General features: G+C 41.0%; 3 protein-coding genes across 4 annotated transcripts in view; 2 read left to right on the forward strand and 1 right to left on the reverse strand.

The window, feature by feature from the left end:
• The first annotated feature begins 2,695 nt into the window (after window positions 1–2,695).
• LOC134192240 (OTU domain-containing protein 7B-like) lies at window positions 2,696–9,618 on the forward strand. Its single transcript, XM_062660956.1, has 2 exons — window positions 2,696–3,228; window positions 7,816–9,618. Exons 1-2 carry the CDS (start codon window positions 2,745–2,747, stop codon window positions 9,528–9,530), a joined length of 2,199 nt encoding a protein of 732 aa, XP_062516940.1. The 5' UTR covers window positions 2,696–2,744; the 3' UTR covers window positions 9,531–9,618.
• Window positions 9,619–11,526: 1,908 nt separating this feature from the next.
• Window positions 11,527–12,946, reverse strand: LOC134191952 (transcription factor Sp2-like). The gene is made up of 2 exons (XM_062660605.1): window positions 12,839–12,946; window positions 11,527–12,768 (listed from the first exon to the last, which is right to left on the reverse strand). The coding sequence occupies exon 2, from the start codon at window positions 12,741–12,743 to the stop codon at window positions 11,655–11,657; it is 1,089 nt and encodes a 362-aa protein (XP_062516589.1). The 5' UTR covers window positions 12,744–12,768; window positions 12,839–12,946; the 3' UTR covers window positions 11,527–11,654.
• Window positions 12,947–13,180: 234 nt separating this feature from the next.
• LOC134191871 (ubiquitin-like modifier-activating enzyme 6) overlaps window positions 13,181–26,017 on the forward strand; it is a 40,724-nt gene continuing 27,887 nt past the window's right edge. Inside the window, exons 1-18 of one of the 2 annotated variants that reach the window (XM_062660502.1) lie at window positions 13,181–13,295; window positions 13,379–13,473; window positions 14,951–14,979; window positions 15,034–15,128; window positions 15,196–15,307; window positions 16,567–16,647; window positions 16,736–16,858; window positions 16,918–17,041; window positions 19,329–19,438; window positions 19,501–19,563; window positions 20,387–20,463; window positions 20,521–20,587; window positions 20,650–20,770; window positions 20,843–20,868; window positions 20,933–20,991; window positions 22,950–23,028; window positions 23,089–23,166; window positions 23,222–23,299. In XM_062660502.1, the coding sequence (XP_062516486.1) occupies window positions 13,258–13,295; window positions 13,379–13,473; window positions 14,951–14,979; window positions 15,034–15,128; window positions 15,196–15,307; window positions 16,567–16,647; window positions 16,736–16,858; window positions 16,918–17,041; window positions 19,329–19,438; window positions 19,501–19,563; window positions 20,387–20,463; window positions 20,521–20,587; window positions 20,650–20,770; window positions 20,843–20,868; window positions 20,933–20,991; window positions 22,950–23,028; window positions 23,089–23,166; window positions 23,222–23,299 (1,455 nt within the window). In that variant the 5' untranslated portion in view covers window positions 13,181–13,257. Of the gene's footprint in view, window positions 13,296–13,378; window positions 13,474–14,950; window positions 14,980–15,033; window positions 15,129–15,195; window positions 15,308–16,055; window positions 16,098–16,566; window positions 16,648–16,735; window positions 16,859–16,917; window positions 17,042–19,328; window positions 19,439–19,500; window positions 19,564–20,386; window positions 20,464–20,520; window positions 20,588–20,649; window positions 20,771–20,842; window positions 20,869–20,932; window positions 20,992–22,949; window positions 23,029–23,088; window positions 23,167–23,221; window positions 23,300–26,017 lie in introns of those variants that run through there. The other variant, XM_062660503.1, reaches the window with a different exon arrangement.

The raw sequence follows: 26,017 nt of genomic DNA on the forward strand, positions 1-26,017 counted from the left end.
TAACCTCGAACGGAACGGTCTGGTGAAGCGAATTCAACACAGTGAGTGGTCCGACCCGGTGGAACCCCTACGGAGCGGGACATATGTAACCCTTATGATACCGTCCGTATGATATCTGTGGTGATTTCAAGATGACAGTGAATCCACAGCTAGACATTGACTCTTATTCTTTGCCACGGATCGATGACAAATTCGCACGCTTGAGTGAGGGGAGACAATTTAGCGTCCTCGATCTCAAGAAAGCTTATCTGCAGATGGAACTCGAAGAAGACTCAAAGAAATATATGGTCGTCAACACGCCAAAGGGACTCTATCAATATCAGCGGTTACCGTACGGCGTTGCCTCTGCGCCAGCATTACCCCAATGACATTGTCATTATCGGCCGAACCACTGAAGAACACCTCACAATCTTGGATTCGGTACTACAACGCCTTCGAGAATATGGCTTCAAGGTTAATCAGGACAAGTGTGGTTTTTAAAAAAAACTCCGTCGAATATTGCGGACACATTATCTCAGCACGGGGCCTTCACCAATCACCCAAAACAACACAAGCCATCACCCAGATGCCACCTCCTCAAAGCATCACTCAACTTTGCTTATTCAGGATTGGCGCAGTACTACTCAAAGTTTCTTTCTGTTCTAGCTAGCCGACTGGAACCATTGCACCGATTGCTACAGAATGATGCAGAATGGCGCTGGAGTAGTGAACAGAGTCGAAGTTTCGAAATCGTGAAAGCCTGCTGTTAGAAGACAGAGTTCTGACACACTACGATCCGTGACAGTTCGTCATATGGACTCGAAGCCGTGCTGTCTCATAGGATGATGGATGGATCGGAACGGCCAATAGCCCACGCCTCGAAGACGTTGACGAAGACCGAACGACAGTACACGCAGGAGGCTTTGGGACTATACTGGGGAACGCCGAACTTCCATGCACAGGTTATCTGGAAGGATGACCCTACGCTAATCACCGATCACAAGCCATTGCAGTATGTAATGGCACCGGATAAAGCTATTCCATCTACTGCCGCCGCACGTTACAGAGATGGTGTGTGTTTCTGAATGCTTTCACCTACAAGATTGAGCACAGGGGTACCAGACAGCACTGTAACTGCGACGGTTTATCTCGTCTACCGCTACCTGGAAGTCATTCTGAGGAGTCAGATGAGGAGCCACTACTCTATGCAGACATTGTGTAAGGTATGCCACCCACATATGCCGAAGTACGTCGCGCTTCGCGTCGAGATCCAATACTGTCCACTGTTATAGAAGCTACGCAGACAGGCTGAGAGAAGCCCCCACAGTCGTCTGGACTACAAGCATTCTACGTGCGGAGATATGAATTGACCACCTACTACTGCATACTACTATGGGGCACTCGAGTCGTCATACCTACCAAATTACGGCCACGAGTTCTGGACGTTTCGCATGAGGGACATATTGGAATGACGAAGATGAAGGGCCTTCAAGGCGTTGGTTCGTACGTACGTTATACGGTTTGGTGGCCTAAGATGGATCAAAAGATTGAGGAAATTGTGTGAAGATGTCAAGGTTGCCAGGAAACCAGTTGTGCCCCGGAGAAGACTCCCCCTACATAGATGGGAGTACCCACGCACTGCCCTGGCAGCGCCTACATGTAGACTTCGCTGGCCCCATTGACAGCAGGATGTACATGGTAATTGCTGATGCCCACACAAAATGGCCGGAAATCATAGAAATGGGAATTCTACAGTGGAGGAAACAGTCGATACCATGGCCAACGGAAATGCTAGCCAGGAACATGGCAGCCTGTCCGACGGGATCACAACTAGGTCAAGACGAGTAGTAAAGTCGGCCAAGCTACCCGACTATACGTACTATTAAGAGTCATCAGGTTGCTAACTGAAGTTTTAGTTAATCTAGGGACATTAGATTAGATAGGGGGTAGTGTAACGTAGTGAATTAGACGGGGTATTACGATTATGCGTATGTGTATTGTTGTGTTCTAGTTTTGAGCGGGATCTAGTAGAAATACAGTTGTTTGGTATTTCACGAGTCTTCAAACGCGATTGGCTTGCGACGCAACACTTCACCTGTTACTTGAAACACATGTCGATTTGCTCTGAGTGCCGATCGACCTGTCGACAGTTTCGTTAGGTTTTTCCTGTTTTCGTGGGCCTACGCAAACAGGATCTCCACGTCCCTCAAAACGTGCACGTGCGCCTGATCGAGACTGTTCTTTCTAAGCAATTCTCAAGTATACTATGAGTTGTAACAATGTTTCTCTAGAAAGGAAAGGAACAAGAATACAAAAATATTTATGTAGTAGATAAAACAAATTAGGAAAGAAGTAACTTTCGCAGACAAGTTATTTCTCTGTTTGTTTTCAAGGTGGCTGCTTGGATATAAGAGTGAAGTAGGGATCTAATTGTGAGAGATTGGTTTCAGATGTGACTATACTTAATTAATTAATTGTCTGCGAAAGTTTCGACCCTTATTTCTTCAAGAGATAAATTACGCAGCCATCTCTACCTTGTTTTTTTATTTACATAAATATTTTTGTATTCCTATTATGTACGGCTCTGGTCTCGGATATGATTTGTTCAGTACTGTACAGTCTCGCGATGGTCCGGGTACGCGAGACTAGATCTACACAAAGGCGCTAGACAGTTTTTGCGTCTGCGCATAGCTACTTGCTAGACGTCTTTATCTGATACTGTAGACTGCGGTGATAGTCAAAGTGATAGTGTGACAAATTTCTTGATGTCGTATTCCTATGACTCTGTTTTGTCTGAGTTTGTGACCAAAACAGGTTGCGATCCAGACATTGCACGCGATCTTCTTCAGAATCTCAGATGGGATCTGGAGGCCGCCTTCGACGCGTATTCGCAGTTTACAGCAAGCACGGAACCATCAGTCACGATATCTGAGCCACCACCTTATGAACAAGCGATAGCGAACAGAAGTAGAGCAGCAGAAAGTGAGTTATCGTGCGGAGTTCCAGCTCAAACACATTCCGGTCATGACAGCGAGAAGGGTTATCACCGCGGCCTGTCGTTCAGCAATTCTCCAGTTGTAACGAGACTCAGGGATGCTGTACAGTACGACCGGCTGAGTGAAGCTGGGGACAAATTTTCAGACTACTCGTTCGTTTTGCCGGATTTTTCCGGGGAGGATGCCGACTATCAAGAGTTCCTTAGAAAGGATCTTGTCAATACGTCAGCACAAGTTGCCCTAGAGAGTGCGGGTGAGTGCATGTTTTTATGTAGCAACGCATACAAGCGATGCAACGTCTGTGGATGAAGTAAGCTATCTAGTGCGCTAATAATGTAGATGGTTCAAACATATTGTGCACGTAGGATTCTAAGTGTGCACTCTGTAGGTACAGTACCTAAGTAGAGGACTGTGGACAGTTTTTCTCTGCGAAAGTACTAATGACGCAACTGTTTAATTTCAATTCCTGTCAGAGTGGCAAAATGGCAGGGTATAAATATACATGTAGTAATAATACTTTGAACATTGACATGGGTGTGGCCGGAAGTCATTACTCAACAACTACTACCATCATCCATCAGTGATAATTGAGTGAGGGTTTGAACTATTAGTCATACTTACTGGTAATTGAAGCCTCTTTGGTTAGAATTCATTTTTAATAGAACAATTGATGAAGGTCTCATGAGCAACTTGAGTGGTATAACATTCTTTATAGTGCACAGAGCCAACACAGTATGGCTACTTTCATAAGGGAAAGTTACTCCAATTTTTTTGAACTCAGCATTGTATTTCTGGAAGACCAAGGTTACTGGGAATATCTGAAACAGCGCCCAGCCAAAAGATCACCCATTGGGCAATTTTTTTGGGATAAGTTCTCATTTACGGTTCATGGGCCACTAATGAGAATCAAGATTGTGGTGTGTGGTTTGACGGCACGGCCCAAAGTTGGTCAATATTCAGAGGCTGTATTAGTAATGTGCATTACTATAGTACAGTGTACGTACAAGTTTGGCAACTAGATAGATGTCTTAAGCCTGGTTCACAATATGATGCCGATGCTCAGTTGAGCGTCAAACTTCAAAGAAACCGCCTCGACGTTGGCGGCATCCTTTGATGTTGACGCCATCCTTTGATGTTGACGCCGACGTCGACGCTGGAATAGGATTCATTTCTATTGTCGACGTCGGCGTCAATATTGTGAACCAGGCTTAACACTGTAGACTAAAGAAGGAACCTCTAAAGAAACGCCTGATAAGAAGTGTAGGAGGGCAGTCAGGTCTGGTCACACTCCTAAGTTTATAGACACTATTAAAGTATGCAGGATGTGCAAGATGGGCCTCACACTTGCCTACTCTGTGGTGCTCAAGTCAATCTGCCAATTTCCAGAGTTTCCTACGAACCACCCGGGCACTTATTGAGAACGGATTTTCTTCCATAAAAATTCCGTTTTCTGTATTGCTGCCCTGGGTGCTGTTTCAGAAATTCCCGGTAGGTAAAACTTTGTGTATATTACTAGCAGAATTTGAATTTACAAAGTGGTATGTAAGAATCTAATGAAACTCTTCTTTCAAGAAAGGCTTACCGTATTATCTTTAACATAAACATGTCCTTCTTATATTTCATGTCTTGATAGATTGTTGGAGACTGTGTCTTATGTCATTTCAATGTTGTTGAACTCAACTGTGTGTAATTACATTACAATTAAACTATCATTTATTACCATCCAATACACTACGTTTGACTACTGGTAATAGGACGTGTGCTAGCTTTTATTGGGGACTGTGCCTTTTATTCTTTGAATGAGGTCCCGTAGTGTCCCGTAGTGTGCTTTTATTGGAGACGCAACTGTATTGGAGACCTGTGTTTATGTTAGAGATAATACGATGCTCAGATTGGAGTTACTGCATGTGCATTGTGTTTGATAGATACTGCCAAGGTACTAACTGTGCAGATTTGACCATATTTCAAGAAGTTTGTTTTGCAGCACTGGAAGTGTTTTCTGAACAGGAAGAAGCAAATTAAATACATTTTCTAACATTTCCTTTAATACTGACTTAACGTAATTAAACATGTACAGATGAAGGTTTTAAAGGAGCACTTCACCAGTGTTTGCAACTCTTGATTCCGCCCTTGGCCACTTCACACATCAAGTTGGGAATTAAGTTTGGCATTATCTCAGAGCAAACTTGATAGCTGAGCATTATGATAAGGTTAGAAAACAAAAACGTACTAGGTTGTCTTCCAAATCACCTCCACTAAGTTTTTAACTCTAGTTTCACTGCTTCGTGTAGACTTTGATATTTGCTTAGGTGAAAGTAAAACATGCTTTTGCATCACTGACTCACCTTCAATCTACAGCGAAAAGCACACATACAGCGATGGTTTGGCTGTAGAATGAAGGCACTTGGTGTCACATGATTATGCACAGTGACGCACGTTCCCTTTGGAAAGTTGAGATGCAAATTTGGCTAGAATTCGGCAATGTTATAGTTCGTATTTTCACTCAAATTTGGGAGAATTTGTTGCATATTCATAATGAATTTACCCCTAAACTCAAGCGAATTCACTCTGGGTTTCTTGCAAGTTTTGGCCACTTTCACTTAGTGACTCCGGGTCGAATACTTACTAAACAACGCTGAATTAGGTGAGAAATTGCTCTGTATTCACACAAAAATTTAGCGGAACTCGTATCGTATTCGAGCAGAAACGGAAGCGGAGTCTATTTGAATTCTCTGCGTATTGTGGCCATTTGTATACTCAGTGAATTCTTACTGAATTAGCTGCGAACGAGAAACTCGCCGGACCTTTTGTGTACAATTTATATGCATGTATCATATGCCACATCAATTCAGAATATTGATCTTCGTATTACATGTGCTGTACTAGCTACTACTACACTGCAACAATAGTCTCATACACAAACTACACCAGTCACTTAGACTAGTCCGGAGAGTAGAAGCAGAAAAGCCTCCATGCCCAACTGTCAGCCTCCATGGCTCCATGCCCACCCATTTGACGTTGTCTGCATCAAACTTTATATGGACAGTCATCAAGCAATCTACAGAAACAGGAATACTTAACTTCTGAAGTTCACAAAGCTAGATCGAAGAAACATGACCAGCCAACAGGCTTGCTAGACCTATCCAAACCACTTTGTTCAGCGTTGTTGTAAATATAGTCATCTCGTCGATTGTTGTTTAGTTTGTGTGGGTCGTGTAGGTTTTGTCTTTGTCTTCTCTGCCATTACGGTGCAAGACTTGGTAATAAGCGACAATTGAGCACATGGACTTATAATAGCGGCACCACTGACTGCAAGACCCAAATCAGATAATTTACTTATCTTGTATGAGTGTATACCATCGATTCAGAGGAGTGGATCTAATAGATAGATGAATGGATATAGTTTGCATGTCTGATGGTGCGTGTTGCAGCTGGACTTTTCTCCGTTTTCGAACACCATACTGTCTAGACTTCTGCCTGAATTCAAAGCGAATCACTTGTTCTTTTGGCCAGAATTCGAGGCGAACAACTACCGCATAGAATCTACTTTGTATACAGACCGAATTCCACCCGATGCAAATACTGCCTTGCTTCCGCTACGCTACTGCTTCCGTCAGAATACAAAGCGAATTCATTGATTTCGGCATGTGTTCTGCTCAACTACGTTGCACCTCTCACCGAATTTGCATCTCAACTTTTCAAAGGGTTTCCTCGGGGTTTTTTGCATCACGCAAGCACTATGTGTACTTTACTATGGCCTCCTTTGGTAGAAAGAAACACGGAAAGCGCAAAGGACCGAGCAGTGGCAAGTCATTCACGATGATCCATGTGGAGTCTGCAACATATGAACGACTGAGTAGCTTATGAACTGTAACTTGTTCTCTTTGACTGTTGAGTTGCTGGGAGCGTCTAGATCCATCTCTCATGTACTCTAGTAGCTGGCCTTGGAAAGCAAGACCAAAACAATGCACAGCGCAACACGGCATACGTTTTGTCTGCAATGTCTACTGTGCATGCGTCAATCGGTGAAGTATTTCTTTAAGGTTACTGTATCCTATGTTAGGTTTAGGTCAGCCAAAGGTGTCTGTTTATGAGTACAGTAAAGTAAACGAAATTATACAATGTATATCATTGACATGATTGCTATTTTGTCAAATGTTTGTTTTGCTCAGGTTGGAGTGCTTATTTTCGATTTGTTGGTCTGTTATGATAACCTAGTTAAATGGTTCATCGGACAAGTGGCACATGCTTCTGGTGGTAGAGATGGTAGTTAATTAATGAGCAAGTATTGATTATATAATGAATAGAACACTGTCCACTTTATATGAATAATGTTTATGTTTAAATTGTAGCATGTAACACTGAGTTTGTACTCAAGTAATGTTTGCATATTACAGATCAGTTGCAAACTGTGTGCTGACTGAAATATGTAGAATAACAAATGACACTACCTGGTATTATACATTTAATCATCTACTTCAGTAAAGATATGCAGACAACGTCAGCTACTACTGCAGTCTTACGATGAACAGCCACATTAGTCGTACTAAGTAGTAGCTAGATTTCAGTCTGAGTCATTCTATTTAGAATGCTGGTGTTTTTCAGAGACTACCAATACTTTTTTTTTGTTCTGTCATTCATTCTGTTACTGTTATGGTTTGCTGTAGTGCATCAAGAAAAAAGAGCACGTACTAGTTGCCAAGTGACTCATTTTTACATTAGTGTATATTTGCTTTCTGACAGACTGTGAAACAAGCAAGCTTCAGTAGTTGTCTTGATTGTTTTGTTTTCCATTCATTCTGTTTATTTGATTGTAATTCTGAAATGTTTATTTATTCAGGCTGTCTTAACTGGTGGTGCAGTCAGAGCCCAGGCCCTGCTCGTCGTCTTATTCCCTTGGCAACATCAGGAGATGGTAACTGTTTATTGCATGCTGCATCACTGGCCATGTGGGGAATACATGATCGACTTCTCACCCTTCGACAAGCCTTACAGGAAACACTAACAGACAGCCCAATGGCAGGATCATTACGTCGTCGTTGGACATACGATATTGAACAGAGAAACAAAGAAGCAGGTGGTCTGGTTTACTCACAAATGGAGTGGGACAGAGAGTGGAATGATGTGTTACGGCTTTCATCGTGTCAGGAAAGGCCTTCCGATTCTTTACAGCCACACTATGAGAGTCTGGAGGAGATTCATGTGTTTGCTTTAGCTCATGTTTTACACCGGCCTTTGATCGTAATATCAGACAAGTACCTAAGAGACTGTGACAATGTGCCTATTGCTCCAATTTACTTTGGTGGTGTGTATCTTCCTCTTGAACGTCACCCAACGAAATGTTTCAAGACTCCTTTGTTGCTCACTTACGAAGCGTCTCATTTTTCGGCTCTTGTTTCCGTGGAATCTCATGCAGTAGAGATGATGGAACCGAAGAAAGGACTCTTTCCTAAGCGAAACAGGAAAAAGAATCCATCAGCTGTGGTTCCCCTGCAGTTAGCTGATGGTTCTCTGCTTCCAGTCCACTTCAGTATTGATAGAGAGAACCTTAAAGAGCTAGCATCAATCAAGAAGACTTATTCTCATTTAAAATCTCTTGATGAGATGAGACAGGATGACCTAGAGACATATCATTTGAAATTAATGAAGAAGTACCTGGATGTCAGTGAGTTTGATCTGACATTTGTACATGAAGAACAGCCAGGCCCTCCTCTCAGTCCTGTTTCTTTGTCTGCTGATTGCAAGTCAGTGTGTAGTTCTGAAGGTAGCAGTGTGCCTCTGCAAGGACAACATTTGCAGAATTCTACTGTGAAGGCAAACAAAAGGTCATTTTTCAGTGCACTTGCTGCTGGATTTCGATTTGGTAACAACAAGCTTAAATTGCCACCTGATACAAGAGCATTGGGTTCTAGACTTGATGTCAACAAAAGACCACCTCATTATGATGATTTGATTGCAAATTATTTGGAGTCAGCTCATGACAGGTTTTTACAGGCACAAAAGAAAGAATCACAGAAAGAGAGGGAAAGAGAATCTTCTAGACGACAACAGGAAGAGGAGAAAGCAGCATGTGAAACAAGACACTGTCAAACTGTGGGGTGTGAAATGTATGGTACAGCACAAACAGACTTCCTGTGTTCACATTGTTATGCTCAGCAACTGCAACATTTAGGCAAGACATATCAACACCCGATCTTGATTGGAACTGGTTCTAACCATCCCACAGGTCTTGTACGTAGGGACACATCGGGATTGGGTGGACACTACGATTTCAACCAGAGCTCGCCTAGCTGGACTGAGTTGGCATCTCATCCTTCTGTCTCACGTAACAAGCTACTTGATCTGAACCAGTATGCTGGATATTACCCCGACAGTGTTCAAACTGCAACTTGTGACTTTCCAGCACACAGGTCTTCCATATCATATCCACATACTCGATCACAGATTGGTTTCACAGATGCAGGAAAGCAATTGGAAACACAATATTTGAACAGAACCCACAGGGGCAGAGACCGTGTTAGTATTAGTCAAGATGACCAGTGCACTCATGTTTAGTTATTACGATTGAGCATGTGTATTACACTTTACTCTTCTTTTGAAGTAGCTGTTTTTTTATTTATTAGGTCTATAAACAGATGAGCACTTGTACAAAATGTTTGGACTTCTCCCAGTCCTGAAAACAGCCACATGAACCAAATGGAACCAATGGTCTTCCAGACCACCAAGACTGTTGATACCTCAACAGTCCTCTTAACCCTTGTACAAATGTTTTTGGTTCATTGAAACACTAGAGGCAATGATACCAAATTCTGAGTTATGATTAGTTAGTTACAAATTTATGCATTGTACAATGTCAGTTCAGTCTTGTGTTAGTGAAACATTAAACATTTAATTTGTATTCTATAGTGCTTTCTGGGAACAGTACTGATGGTTGGTGCTGTGATTTGTGCTGTGTTTCATAGGGTTTGGGTTTTCCTTTCTGTGCATATAAACCAAGAGGTCACCGTTACCATCTAATTGTTGTTTGAAGCAGTTTGGAGCTGTAGAACTCATCTCTTATTAACTAGATAGAAGACTGATCTTCAATGAACTACTCACTTGAGTACCATGATACATGGATGCCACTGGAAGATACAGGTAGCACTACTACTACAGTAGTAGGGGTTGTCTGCTAGCTTACAAACTAAAGAACACGCAGATAATTGTAAGTGCATATATATGTAAAATATGCCTTAGTGAGACGCCTGTCTGTGTCCAAATTATCTTGGAGACTTCAATTAGGGTGCTTTTGTCAATAATTAGAGTCTTGCTTCATACACTGACTTGTGTATAGCATTGCCAGTAATACAATGCCTGTTTAATTCCTAATGCTCCTGGGGTTCTATGGAACTAGACGAAATTAATAAAGGAATCTAATAGAGACATTGACGGTGCTTACTGACACTCTTTGAAGAGTTTTTTGCTAAAAATTAGGCATGTGCATATTTAATTCCCCAAGTCATAGTTTGCGTCTATAAATAACCACTCCTGTAAAGTTATAAGTGAGGTAGGTGCATGTTGCAGCCTCTAAGCTGTTGCTATTATAGTATACCATAATCCATATGGCATTGTAATGTCACTACTCTACTGAGCAGCTACCTGTATAACATCCTAGGACTATTATTCCCAATGGTGAGTAAGTAAACGAGAATTTTTAAATTATTTAGAAGAGAACATGACAGACCCAATGTAGATAGATATCAATCACATGATTGAACAGAGTCTGATATTCTAAACGCCTTCGAAGCTGATATTATAAGAAGACACCACAACTTGAAGGAAAACTTTGCTGCCACCTCATTTCAGAGCAATATGCTACCGCGGCCAACAGACATATATGGATGTTTTGTTAGCTTTCGTGAAGTAAAAGACAAAGGCTTAGGAAGCCGGAGCTGGGGGGATGAAGTCCCCTTGCTCAGTGTAGGAATTGAAATTTTCTGTGCCAGTGACTTTTGCACATCTGTTTACGGTCTGACAATCGAGGTAGTTTTTGCTTACTCATGATGCATGACATCCACGGTACAGCCCCCTCCCCCTGATCATGAACATCTTCCTATTCCACTGAAAGAAATGACAAAGGGATCGAATCAAGGTGTATGAAGGGTTTTAGTCTGTACAAATATAGATGATATCCACATCAATTAAATAAGTTCAGAATCACACTTTACATTACTCATGCTTTTATGCCATTACAGTTTCATGCAACTCAAACTTTATCACCCTTCTGTGTGTAGGAGATACCTTTCACATGACAGGTTTGTAATTGTAATTTCGGTGTGACAATCACAATTTCAGGATTGCAATTTGCTTACTAAAGAAAAGAAATTGTCTGGACAGTTTCAGAGTGCACATCTAGGCATGCATCTCCAGACCGAGGTGTAGTAACTATTAAAAATTGAGATAATCCAGAGCCTTGACTACATACTACAGTACAGAGCAGTCATGCAGATACAGAAATCTATTTGCTAACTGGTAATTAGTTAGAGACATGTACAACTAGCTGGCACAAACACTACGTATAGATAACTCTATTGCTGAACACATACATACTCACAGCAAATTTCTACTAAAGCACCCATGCAGCACTAGCTATAGAGCACTCCTAAAAGTGACAAGCAACTACAAATGTGTCCTCACTATCTACGACTGTTGGAGGCCAGCAGTCTGGACTGTCATCGCATGAATAACTGCAGGGTCGATAGTTTGGGAGATAACGGCGGTAGAAGCTCTGACCTGTTTGCTAGTAAAGTTTCCTTCAGGTTTGACGAGACTGTCCGGTCCTTGAATCTCGATGACAGACACCGGTTCGGGGACCCTCCCATCTTCCATGGGTACGGAAAGGGTAACGGACGTCACTGTTCCTTCCAGAGGCTTCACGGTGGCAAAATGAGCGAAACTAGTCGCGTCTGACTCATCTCTGACGACGTGCATTTTGCTTGGTTTGAAGTTCTTCCAGTTGGCATGCCTTCGCGTATGCTTGGTTAGATGATCGCTCCGCATGAAACGCTTGTCGCACACAGGACAGGCGAATCGTTTCTCTCCCGTATGTGTGCGCAAATGCCGCGCAAGTTCGTCAGAACGGGCAAACTTCTTGCCACAGTTCTCCCACCTACAATTGAACGGTTTCTCGCCTGTGTGAGAACGAATGTGAGCCTTTAGATGCGAGCTCTTGCCGTACACCTTTCCACAGTTTTCATAATGACACAGATGGAGCTTTCTACGTCCAGCTCTCGCCACTTCTTTCACCTCAATGGTCTGTCCAACGACAACAGGGGCGTGGGTCAAGTGGGCGTCCTCCATGGAGGGCGTGGTCCCTATAGTCCCCTTGGCTTCTACTGTACTCGTCAGAGTCTGCTGATCAGTTCCATTCATCGTAGAAATGTTAGACTGGTTGTTTGAAACGTTTACAGAGTCGTGCGTCGCTTCCTGCTTTGCCTTGAATCCTGTAAGTATCTGGGCCACTAGAAGCATAGACTTGTTACCTTGGGTGATAGGCTCCCCGGTGGCCTGACTACTGTTTGAACGACGAACAGCACTGGTGGTAACGACTGATGAGTCTTTGATGGGCGTGCACGGCGGCGCAGACGGGGGAGTTGTCGTAGGAGTTGCCATCGACAGCAGCGAGTCAACTGCGTCTGCGGCTGCGGACTCGAGCGATTTTGAGCTCGACGAAAGCAAACCGTTCAGTCGCAATCTAGGTCTCTGAGCTCGTCGAAGCTGATCAGACATCACTAATACAGACCACAGATGGCCGCTACACATTCACACAAAGAACGAAAGCAGTAGAATGTGCAGATTGTGCGTGTCACTGCTACATCACTCACTGTCGTGCGAAGGCGTGCTCCCAGCGTTACAGAAGCCTCACACCGGTATACGTATACGTGCAATGCGTGATTTTTACGCAAGAACAGCTGCTACGCCACGATAGCAAACACGAGGTGTGGCTCGAAGGGGATACGCCCCCGTCTATGACAAGGGTTCACGCCCTACACATGCCGTTGCCACCAAATGGCCACTAGCGGCTTCTCCAAGATGCCATATTCTATATACTCGCAAATGCACGTGAAAAAGCGTCAACGTACATTGAGCTAAAGACCTGCGTAAGACTAAGGGTATCGAATTACTGCTACGCATTCTTTCGTATTGCGCAAGCGCAATGTCCGGGAAGTCGCACAGTGCACGTGCTAGTTATTGTGACTCTTTCATTGAAAGTGAAGCGAAGAAACACAAGAGTGGCGTTGAAATGAATGAAAGCGATGAAATAGATGCAGACTTATACAGGTACAGTCTAAGGTTTCATCTAGACAATTATTAAGTCAGCAGCTGATTTTTGATTCATACACTAATTATTCATTATGATGCAGCCGTCAACTGTACGTCGTTGGCAAAGATGCCATGTACGCTATCGCGAAGGCAGGTGTTTTTGTATCCGGCATGGGAGGTCTTGGAGTAGAAATAGGTATTTGATTTCTCTTCGCGAATTAGGTATGACTGCATGTTCTTTCATCTTAATAGGTAGATGTGCGGGCAGTGGCTATGTGTCTGTTTGTCTCATTGTGCTCTCGGCAATAATATCTGTCTGTTTTATTTATACAAGTTTTTTTTGCGTGCGTGTATACCTGCATCCACATGTGTGGATCAAATCATCTATATTTGTCACATGAATTTGCGTTTTTGTTTAATTACTTAATATAATTGGGCATCTACTGCCCAACCTTGAAGTGGTCTGAATATTGGTGATTGCAATAAGAACTGGTTGATTAAGATGAAAATTTTTCAGCATGGTTTGTTACATTTGATTTTTGTAAAGATGATGTACAATTTGATTAATTAGCCTTTTGAGAAAGGACTACACCAGTATTTGCTGAGAGATGTGATCTCACCAATGGTATAAGATGGGTTTACTAAGGCCAGGCAAACTTGATTCATAGTTTGTTGTCACCGTCCGCATCATACTAGGGGAAAATGAAATAAGTTTTATTGTTACACTGTCTATGGATCAGATGGACCTATCTGTATTCACTGTGGGAGCTCAACGGAACTGACGTTGCCCAAGAGCTCTGAAATATTTTATCCTCATTGTCATGATTGTGCATCTTTTTGGTGGCTTATTTAACATGTATGTTGTCAATATTGATATGACTTATAAATCTCCATTGTTCATGGTAGAATTTTTTCAAAGGCAACGCTAATGACATTATGACGTCATTGACTATTAAAATGTTACACCTTGAGACACAGTTTCTACAGAATAGTAGTCTTGATAAGGAATCTCAGCAGCCCCTGCTGGCAACTTGCTCAGTGAAGTTGGGCAATTTTTCCTTCCAACTGGCAATGAATCCTTTCAACTAGCAAAATGCTCACATTGTGGCATCTGATGAGAACACTGAATTATTGAAACTGTTCAAGAGACATGCAAAGTATAATGCCTTTAATTAATTAATAACATGATTTAAACACGGGAATGTACATACACTGTAAAACAAATTTCAGCAAAACACCATTTTCAAACAGCTTGTGCATAGACATCTGAAGTAAATTGCTATGATTTAGATTTTAATCAATGTTTTTCAAGTAATTTACTAGCAATGGTGTATCACATGCCACTGTACATTAACATGTGTATATACAAGATTGTAATTACATGTATAAGATTGTAATTAATGCAGTTGGAGAAACTGTTAGTTAATGCAATTGCTTTCTTGCTTGCCTGTCTGATGGCCGTCTGTTTGGCTGTTTATTGTAGTTTTGGTTTGTTTGCTAATGCATAATTTTGTAGTTATTTTAGTCTATAATTTGGCATGTTGGTTGTTGCTACGAAGATGTGGTTGACTATATGCGTAATAATATGTTGAATTAGAACTTGTTGGCTTGTTTAGTTGTTGTTTTGCAAAAACTATGTGACTATGATGTATGAACCTTTTGTGTTTCTTTAGCGAAAAATCTGGTTTTGGCTGGGACAAAGGTTATTGTGTTTGGTTAAGTGTTTGGCAACTTCTGACCATATTTTACATGTAAGGTTGTAACCATCCAAGATAGCCAAGCTGTAAAAGTAGATGATCTTGGCACACAATGCTTTGTTAGAATGCAAGATGTGCAGGATGGGACTAACAGGTGATACATGTATTCTTACTTTGATCTTACTTAGTCTGTACAGCAACTAACTTGTATGTTGCAACAGGGCTTTGGCAACTCTCCCAAGACTTGCTGAATTAAATCCCTATGTAGCTGTTGATGTATCTGTTGAACCGCTCACTCTTGAAACAGATTTGTCGTTCTTATGCAAGTACCAGGTTTGTGTTTATGCTGTTCAATTGCAAAACTGCTGCAGTGTCTTCTTGCTGTCTGAAACACAAGATTTAGAAGAAATTCACATAGGGTACATACCAACCAACTGATTGCCCATATAGTACATTTTAATGTTAGCAGAAAAATACTGACTTTGTGTAGTTTAATTTGAACAAATATTGAATGCAGCAAATTTTAATTGAGCAAGAGATTGGGTTACTAAAGATATCCTGATTTTCAGGATTGACTGCTTAATTTGATGGCAGTTGTTATTGTCAGTATTTAGTGCACTTAATGGACTGTACATTAACCAGGGTTCTAGCCAGGATTTTGTGCCAACCGTTACTAATTTTAATAACCACTTCCACAATGACTTTAGTGGCCTCGCCCATAATTGCTTTTGATGGCTTGCTCACAAACATTATACTGTATTCAAAATCTAGCAATTGCAATACACTAGTTACATTTTCTGTAACCATATCAAAGCAAACCAGTATGTCTGTGCTCTAGGTCATAGCAATATGGTAACCAAAGCTTCATTTTTCAAAACTTCAGGAACATCTGTCTCTGTTCAACTGTTGTTTAAGTTAACTAAGAGTACAAATTGGAATTCACTGGTGACCTATTTAGTGTAGATATGATTACAATACCAACACTTGTCTTCAGGTACTTTGTAAATATAGGTTAGTGCAACTGTATACAAAAACACTCCACAGCACTGCTCCTTATTTGGACAATGATGGTTGGAACCTCTCTAACCGTCTAGCAATGCTACCAACCGTCAAAGTAACAAAGGTAAAGACGGTCTAGCTAGAGCCCTGCTAAGTACATTGCTTTCTAGTTTCACGCTTGAGTTCTGGTGTTCAGGTAATGTTTTGTTGGTATTGTTTGTTAACTATATGTAAAACAAGGTGCTAATGTTTGTATGATGCTGACAAGTCAAACTTTGGTAGGAGTTTAAATCTGCATAAAATGCGATTGACTAGAGATACTACAGACAGCAGATAGCAAATTTTATGCTAATGTTATCAGTACATGGAATTTGAGCCGTTGACTGTAAAATTAGGATTTTTATGACACAAGGATATGAAGTCAGTTGCTTGCAGTAGAGATACAGAAACTGGTTGGTGTTGAAACATTAATCAATTAATGAACCACGAAATGAACTGTTGGAGTAATGCCTGCATGGTTTATGTTAGACACCACTAGACTAATTTTGTTGCATTTAGCAAGTTGCTGTATAAAGTGAAGTATGTTTCAACAGTGTGTTGTTCTGACGGAAGCTCCTTTGCAACTTCAATTGAAAGTTAATGAATTTTGTCGGCTGCAGTCGCCACAGATTAAGGTTCAGAACGTGCAGTTGTTGAATTGAGGATATAGTGTGTTAGAAATCATGTTATGCTTTGAATTTTTTTGTTCTTTTTTATTTTCAGTTTATATCTGGTGAAGTTAGAGGTGTATTTTGCTGGATTTTCTGCGACTTTGGAGATGAATTTTCTGTTTTGGATGCTACAGGAGAAGAACCCAAGGAGACTTTTATTTCTAACATAACGAAGGTTATTGACATGAATAATGCAACAGATACGGTTATAGTGTTATGTATTCTTATTGACAGGCTAACCCAGGGGTGGTAGCTACGCTTGAGAATCAAATGCATGGTTTTGAGTCTGGTGATTATGTGACATTTCGGGAAGTACAAGGAATGACAGAATTAAATGACACTATTCATCGAATTGAAGGTGTGTAACAGGATATACATGTAATTAATCGCTAATAAGTGCACGTTTTACACTGCATGCTGTATAGTGCTTGGCAATGGTTTATTGTATGTAGTTCAGGTTGTATTTGGCTACTAAAGAATTACGTACAACATTTAAATGAAAATTTTAGACTGGATAATTTGGAAATGAAAGCACGTTTTAAGAACTACTTAGCATAGCTCACAAAAATTGGTCATATTTCAGGGCCGTAGGAACAGAATTTAAACCAGTCTGGGCTAACATGCATTAACGGTGTGTGTGTGGCCTAAGGTGCATTTTAATTAGCAAGGAGTGACCAAACGTGCGTTACATTATCATAGAAGTCGATGAAGATTCCTGGATAGGGTTAGATTCTTATTCCTGGATGTGTATCGACAGTCTAAAGCTAGAACGCTCTCTACCAATCTATATTTAGTTATTTGATGAAACCATTTATCTTAGATGTAGCTTCAAAATATCTTTATATGCAGATACAGTATAGTCACCAATATTGTATATAGAAGAAAGACCTTTGTTGTTCGTCTGTCAACGCAAAATGGCAAGACTGGTTGGCGGATCGGTCTGAAAATTCTACCAACGGGGTTAACTTTTGACAGAGAACAACATGGGATATATGGTTTGACGTCCAACTCAATTGTGTTCCTCTTTGAGGCTAGCCTCCACTTGCGTGTAAATTTTGACGGTGCATCGAATCTCTACCAGATTTTAATTGTTTATTCCTGACATCGGACGGTACATACGAACCATGTAGTTTATTGCCAGTGATGCCAAAAAGACAAAGATATTTTGAATACCGTATTTCTTCAAATAGTGGCTGCAGTCTCTATTTTCAACAAGTTTACGGAACTGCGGCCTCTATACAAGGGCAGCTTGTATTCGAGGGTGGTCTCTATTCTTAACTTAAGTCTCTACTTAACACCTTGACACGTTGGTACTTGAATGTCACATTTCTTTCTGTTGACATAATTGGACACTTTTGAAGGTGCCAACTGCCCCAGGTTAAGCTGCAAATGCTACGACTAGTATGTTATAATTGGTAGATGGTGTGTGTAATAGGATGAGATTGACGTGGAAGCATCAAGAGCATGTGATATGGGCATGGCCTATAACTTTACACACTAGTGCGGCCTCAATGGAAGGGCGGCCTCCATTTTCAACAAGTCTCTTCATCTGCGGCTTCTAAACAAGGGTGGCTTCTATTCGAGGGCGGCCACTATTCGAAGAAATACGGTATATCCGGGTCTTTAAAAATATGTCTAGACTACCTTAGTTTGCTTGTGGATGCGTGCCGAATAGGTGCCATGTCCCGCTTGCCTGTTCACTGCAACAGCAGCAACGTCTTAAGTGACGACAACCAGGAATCACAGATTACATAAAGTTGGAACGCACATGGTTGCAAATTCATTTGTCTTCAACCGGGACATTTGATATATTTGGGTTCTTGAATTATCCGGGAGTTTGTGTTGTCTCCAACAGCATTTGGAAGCATAAGAAATGATTTAATCATAAGCACTTGCAGGTTTAATTAATGATTGCTTCTTATTTCAAATGTGAATCCTGTTCTGTTTGCTCTGCTAGTATTACGTATTTCTTATTTAGTCATCTATACCTCAAACCAGAAGTTGATTGCATTGTGCCTCTGGTGAAAGTCACCTTTCTGCAAACCGGCACTGCAAATGCAGCACCAAAACATTCTTGGCACTGCGCATATTTTGACTCAATGGAACACTCCCACACATAGTGATAAACTATGTATGATGACTGGTAATGTATGTAAAGTATGGTATGACAGCCACTGTGTGCATCTCAGGACCAGAGTCACCAGACCTACATTTGCTTGGCCAGTAGGAGTCAATTGTCTTTTGCTTTGACATATTGACATACCTAGACTGTGCACAATAATCGGTAATGGGCGTGCCAAAGCATTACTACCATCTTGGCACTGCTCTGCTACTGCAAAAAAATTGGCTTGGCGCTATATGTGGAACCCTGTTGGTTGCTACGGCCCTGTATTTTGGAAGTCAATACAAGGCAGCAGGTGTTTGCTTGACTTGAAGATATGTTTATCATCATCTTACTGCCTCCGTGTGTGACTTTCGTTTAGTCTTCATTTTTGTGTTTTGGAGTATGTACTGTATGTTGCTACATACTTTTTTGTCTTATTAATCAGAGTGCAGGGTAATCTATTATGAGGTTATTTTATTGATGCTTTTTAATGCGTGCAATCACTGAGCTCTTTCATTCTGCATCATTTTTGGCATGTTAGTATTGACTCCATATACATTCAGTATCGGTGATACAAGTGGAGTTAAATTTCAGCCATATATTCGAGAGGGAGTAGCTCTGCAGGTCAAAGTTCCAAAGAAAATTAGTTTTGTAAGCATTTTTGTGTGTACATATTATGAATTAAGAATGCTTATATTGTTATCATTATGTAGCATCCTCTGAAGCAGCAGCTATGTTCTCCAACTATCTTAACAGTGGATTTTGCCAAGTTTGAGGTAGGCTCGAGTGCCCAGCCAGTCGTCTCTGCCCGCAGAAGAGAAAGACTGCCTGGAGACATTCGCCTCTCAAAAGAAATCGCCGACTCTCTATACTCCAATCAGGATTTCACATGTTTGGTTAGTGTTTGTGCATGCACGTGCTGATAGCAATGCCCATCGCTATTGGCTCTCTGCTAATGCATTTGTAACTAAGTAGTTGCTTTTACCGTCTGATATCACATCCGTTAGCGTGTGAGCTACACCTATATGTCGTCTTCTCCTTTGTCTTCCTTTTCTTACTTCGAGGAATAGGCAGCACATGCAAAACAACTTCTAGTCGCTCAGGGTGTCGTACATTGCATGCATTGAACGAGTAGACTATCTGCGTGGTATTTAGACTTAACGCAGGGTGACGTGCAGAGCTATGATTTGCATACATTGCGGTCGATTTTTAGTTGGCCTCTGTGGTAAGCTGTGAGTCTAGCGCTCTTAGAACGAGAGACAGACAACGAGGAGAACTGGAAAGAGTTTGACTTGTTGTTTGTACACGGTGTAGACTTGGATGACACGTGTCGAGACTGCAGGCACTTGCATCAGAATGAAATTTCATTAGCAAAGAGCCAATAGCGACGTGCATCCCTATCGAGGTTGCACAAACATTGAACGGCACTCTGATTGGAGGATAGAGAGTCAGCGGTTTGTTTAAGTGGCAAATGTCTCCAGCTAGTCTTTCTCCTCCGCGGGGGAGATGACCGACTGGACACTTGAGCCTAACTTTGAGGGTTTTGTGTTTAAATAAGAGAGAGGCTCAGCAACTGCAATTTGTGATACCGTTTCACAGGTTGGAATGCAGCTACATGTTGCAATGTTAACACTGGATTTATTTCAAAGCACTTACAACAGACTACCAAGACCAAAGTTGTGCTTTACATGCTTCATTCTAGAAAATTTTGCTAGATTGTATTGTCATTTCAGTTATGCTGATGATGCAACAGAGGTAGTGGCATTGGCAGGTGTTGCTATAAAGCGACACAACCTACAGGTCTGTATTGCATACATGTCGTTAACATACATGAATTTCTTCCATTGTAAAGTCTGTCGTAGATTGAAACTTTTGATACTAACTTGATTACAAAACTGGCTCAAACTGCTGCAGGTTGTTTGCCTGCTTTTACTGCAAGCTTAGGAGGAGTTGTTGCTCAGGAAGTTCTCAAGTCATTGACTGGTATGCATTAGTCATAAATGAAGGGAATACAAAGAATCTAGTTAATATAGTGTTACTGCTTTTGTTGTTTAGGAAAATTTTCTCCATTAGTGCAGTGGGTGTGTATTGCCTTTATTGTTTATTTAAAACATATCTTTGTCACTCGCTTAGATTTGTGTTTAGTTATATCTTGATGCTATTGAGCTGTTGAATGAACTGGACATGAGCTCTCTGCAACCAAGGTACAGTTGTGAATTATGTAATTTAGTACATGAATAGAAAGCTAGCTAATTAGTAAAATACCTTATTAGTTCAGTTAATTAATTAAACACTGCGATATTTATTTTTGGCTATGGTTCCAACTGCGGTGTTTAAACAAGGGCGGCATGTATTCTAGGGCAGCGTTTATTTGTTAAAGGCTCTCTGTCCGTGCTTTAGGAGTACATGTACATGCTGTAGGTGTGACACCTTTTCAAGAGAACAACACTTTCCATGCTGGTACGCATTTCACCCTTTGAGATGTCTGCAATGAACATTATCTGCGTATTCTAAAGAAACATTTGCCTGATGTATGCTTTCAAAGTTTTAGAATATGTCACATGACCTTTACGAACGCTGATTGGTCATTATGAGGTCTTCTATACATGATAGAGACCTCTCGGCTGTGATAGAGACCTGCAGTTTGATAGAAGACAGTAGTCAAGAGCAACCATGCTTCAACAAACAACTTATTCAATTATTTTATCAACTTACATCGACATAAAGCACTGTTATCTTGTTGCTGAGCCCTTAGGCTTCAGGTCACTAACATTGATAGATCCTTACAACCTATGCTCTGACTAGTACATATGATTTTTCCTTTAAACATTGAGCTAGATCTATTGGAATTCATAAATGTGGCGTTTATTCGAGGGCTGGATTTATGTTTGATCTGTACTCTCAACTGTGGCATTTAAATGAGGGCAGCGTTTAATCGAGGGCAGCATTTAATCGAAAATATGGTACTAAGAGCAGTTTAGAACAGACATGCTGAAATTAGAATATATGACATACTTTATACTTGCAGATGTATCTGAGAGTTGGTGACTGGCCTTGCATGGAGTTAATTTTCTGTTGTGCAGATGCTAAGTGTCTGAACACTATTTACAATTTTACTATATCTGCTAAATTCTTAAAATCAGAGATAATGGCTACAAAGTTGCCATATTTTCTTATTCAAGTGCTCTTCTTCAAAGGAGCACTGCCCTCGATTAGGCACTGGAAATTAGACAGGCAACCAAACTTATTTTAAGAGTTGCACCTTGAGTGTCTGTCTCATGGTAGACATTTTTCTTGCTGTCAGAATACCGGTAACACGTACAACTTATGAGAAGACTCAGAAGATAACTGTCTTCTTTTAAAATAGTAACCTTGATGTGCTATCATATGCACAGTTACATGGAAATCGAGTCACGTAAATACAGTAGACTGCATGAATAAGGGAAGAGTCCAAGGGAATGCAGAGAAAAGAAAGAGGTGAAGGAACTGAGAGACATACTAATATTGTTATGGCATTTCACATGGTGAATCCTGCAGTGTTTCTTGATAAATAAGTGCCTCTCTAAAAAAAATTGCTGTGGGTACAACAAACTGATGAATAAGAGCAATAGCACTTAAACAGGGAAATACAGTATTGAGTTTGTATGGTATTTTACTGGAAGCCCAAGTTACTGCACTCGTTGCAGTCAGTGATTTCTTGTGTACTGTAAACTCATACAAGGAGGATTGATCTATTTTCAATTTATGAAAAGAGAGTAAGTGTACTGATACATTACCTTATTTTATATACTTGTGTATGACATAGTGCTGATACATGACTAGTCTTTTGGCACGCAGTTTTCTTATCTTGTATTGGCTTTGATATTTAGATCTTAGTGAGTTATACTCATCTTTTTAGATAGCTAAAGATATTGTATCTAGTTACTAATTGAATTATAGAATTGAATGAGGATGTTATTATTATCAGGTTGGCCATTCGCAGCTCTATCTACTAACATGATTTAATACATTGGATGCAATTGGACTAATTCGTTGTTGTAAGTTTATGTACACCTTTATTTACTAAACCATTCTTATGCATTGGATTTGATTCCAAATACTCAACAAAGCACTGCAACGACTGCGTATATAAATTTATAGATATTGGTGTTTTGTAAATTAGGGGAGATCGATATGATCCTTTGAGGCTATGTGTTGGTGAAGCATTATGTGGAAGACTAGCTGGTCTGAAAATGTTTATGGTACATGCTGTTTCTGCAATAGGTCGGAAATTGAACATATAATTTGGTGGGTTACTGTAGGTAGGTTGTGGTGCTATTGGTTGCGAGATGCTGAAAAACTATGCAATGATGGGAATTGGAGTGGCTCCTAATGGCTTGGTTAGTGTTTAAGTGTTCGACAATTAAAATCTGTTTGTTTTAAGGCTTTGTGTAGGTGACAGTTACCGATAATGATCTGATTGAGAAGTCCAATCTCAACAGACAGTTTTTGTTTAGATCACGTCATATTCAGGTAAATGTTATTGTACTTCTGTAATGTGACTGGAATTGCTGTATATCATTAGTGTCTAATATTCATCGTATTTGCTTTGATCTTTGGTATGTGCACTGCCTCTGCGTAGTAGCTATAGTAGTTTTGTACGTTTGCATTGTACATATAATAATTATGGGAGAGGTGTTATGTAGGAAGAAAAGTAAAATACCTGCGGTATTCTAGCAAATGATTTCTTTTTTCAACTTGTCATTAAATGAAGATGATTCCAAACAGTAATATTTCTCAAATATTTTTGTCTTTTGCATGGCAGCTATTGCTAGGGTGCAATGTAGTCTCAATGTGCCGCATTATGTTCATCTATTAGCTATGCATAGTGTTTAGTAGAAGGACAATACTATAATTTGGTAGATGTTAAAGATTCAATGTTATTCCACTGTTTGTGGTGTATTTTAATTCAATAATTTAGTAATTGGCACAAGATACTAAATAGTAATATTTTCTGTTACATGAGGTTTTGTTGTTTAAGACTAAAAAATGTACTTTGTAGAGAATTATTTGGTTAAGTACGTATGTAGGGTGTACAACACATTAGATTTTCTCTACTTTGATTGAGAGGCTTAAACGAGTATTGAAGTGTTTTCAACAAGTTCTTGCACTGTTGAACTATTTGGTATGAGGCTACAGTCTTAGGAAGCTGGATGGTGATGTACTTTAAAGTTTACAGTGGCACGAAAACCCTAGTACAAGTACAAGTACAAGTACAATTGTACAAGCGATTGTTGATAGTTGTCAGCATGTTGCATGAGTAATTGCTAATATTAATAGAGGAATTAACAAAGATTCTGCATTGGTTATTTGTAAAATTAAGGCACCAGCTTACATGGAGCCAGTATCATCTGGAAGATCATCTTATTAATATTAATATTACCTTACAAAAATAGTAAACGTAGGTTAACATCAGGAGTATAAGGTTAGTTGAAGCATTGTAATGTTAATAATAGCTAGAGGTTGAGCTATTCATTAATACAAATGACTGTGAGGAGGTTGCATTGTTCGGTTAGCAATGTATAGCTGGTAGCTTTCTTGATATGAGTTAGCACAGTAGCCGTTCAACCCAACGAGCATCATCCCTCACTCTTCCTCAGTCTCCGGAAGAAATTGCTTTGCTTTCAGACGTGTCAATTCACTTACTCCTAGAGCAACATCACCTTGTCTCCACTGGTTCCAGGCCAGAACGGATCAAGTAACTGTCCACTGTTCTTTTTTTTTATAGTGACAGAGGGACTACAACAACTACAGAGCTGGCAACAGCTTTATCTACGGTGGTGACAAAGGAAATGCCTACCATGGCTACTCAAATCGACAGGACATCTCTAGAGACTGTGATCCAGTCAGCAGTACAAGCATCGGTAGCTGCCATGTCTGAAACTATTCGTTCCATGCTCAGTCGTTCGAGATCCAGGTCAGGCTCTTCCCGCCACACCACAAGGGAGGGCCATACCCGGACGTCACGTGGAGCCGCAAGCGTGGGAACGGAACAGTGATAGCAGCTGCAGCTCTCACTCATCATTAAGGTCCCGATCACCATACAAACGACGGTCTAGATCGCCCAGTTGCCGTTCCCACACAAGATCAAAATCATGTCGTTCCAGCACTCGCACATCTTTCAGCCACGCTTGGACGGCAGCCAGATCTAGTGATCAACCGGCATCCTGGATGCTATCTAGGGGACAAAGAGGAAGATATTAGCAGGTGACTATGTTGACTTTGACACCATACTTACTGAAGTAACGACTATCATGGGTGGGGTCCCCATGGCAACGAAAGCCTTGGTATCCGGTCCAAAGCGCAGACATGTCAGTGACACCGGCTTGTGGCTTCAGGCTTGGTCTTCATATGCGGCTACAGTCTTACTAGCAGATCTGGCACGAAGTTACGAACTTATTGGCTACCAGTCTATAGTCACTCAAGCTAGCTTGGAATACCAAACCTCAGCCTGGCTAAAATATAATAGAGCCTTTTGTTATTTTTCCAACAGGACCACGGGTGTAAGATGGGACACGATCAACCACCACTTGTGGGCTCAGTGCTTCACAGGTCTCACAACAACCTCTATCACCTGCTATACAGGTGGTCAGCCAGGTCACGTGGCAACAGCTGTGCAAACATCGACCAGTCCTTTCGTCCCTCCAGACGAGCAGCCGCATCTTCTGGTAATATCTCCAACCCTTTTGGCAAACCCAAATCTGCCGTTTCTTTAACGCTGGTAGATGCAAGAGCCAAAGCCTCATCAAGCCTGTGCAAATTCCGACACGAATGTTTCACCTGCCATGGTGATTACCCAGAGGCCACGTGTTTCCGCAAGGGCACCAATAAACAAGCATAAACCAGACACTCCACTTCAGCCTGAGGTTTTTGCAATGTCACTACATAATCACCCTGTACATTTGTTAAATCACTGCTTTGGTCGCTACGTCATGTTTTCAATCTTGGCTACACTGGTGCACGTTACTTTCGTTTATCTTTCAACCTAAGTTGTCTTGATTTAGAATGCGAACGTGGCCACATGGCTGGCCCTTACAAAGAATCCCCTCTGCCAACTCTCCAGTGCTCTGGCATAGGTGTGGTCCAAGACAACCGGTAGCTGGAAACTGATCGTGCACCTGTTTGCTCCTCAAAGAGTTAGTATTAACGACGGCATCGACCCGGAGGAGTGCCATTACAGTACAAGAAAAA

This window comes from Corticium candelabrum, chromosome 16, assembly GCF_963422355.1.
Source record: "Corticium candelabrum chromosome 16, ooCorCand1.1, whole genome shotgun sequence".
In the NCBI taxonomy this organism is placed as follows: Eukaryota; Metazoa; Porifera; class Homoscleromorpha; order Homosclerophorida; family Plakinidae; genus Corticium; species Corticium candelabrum.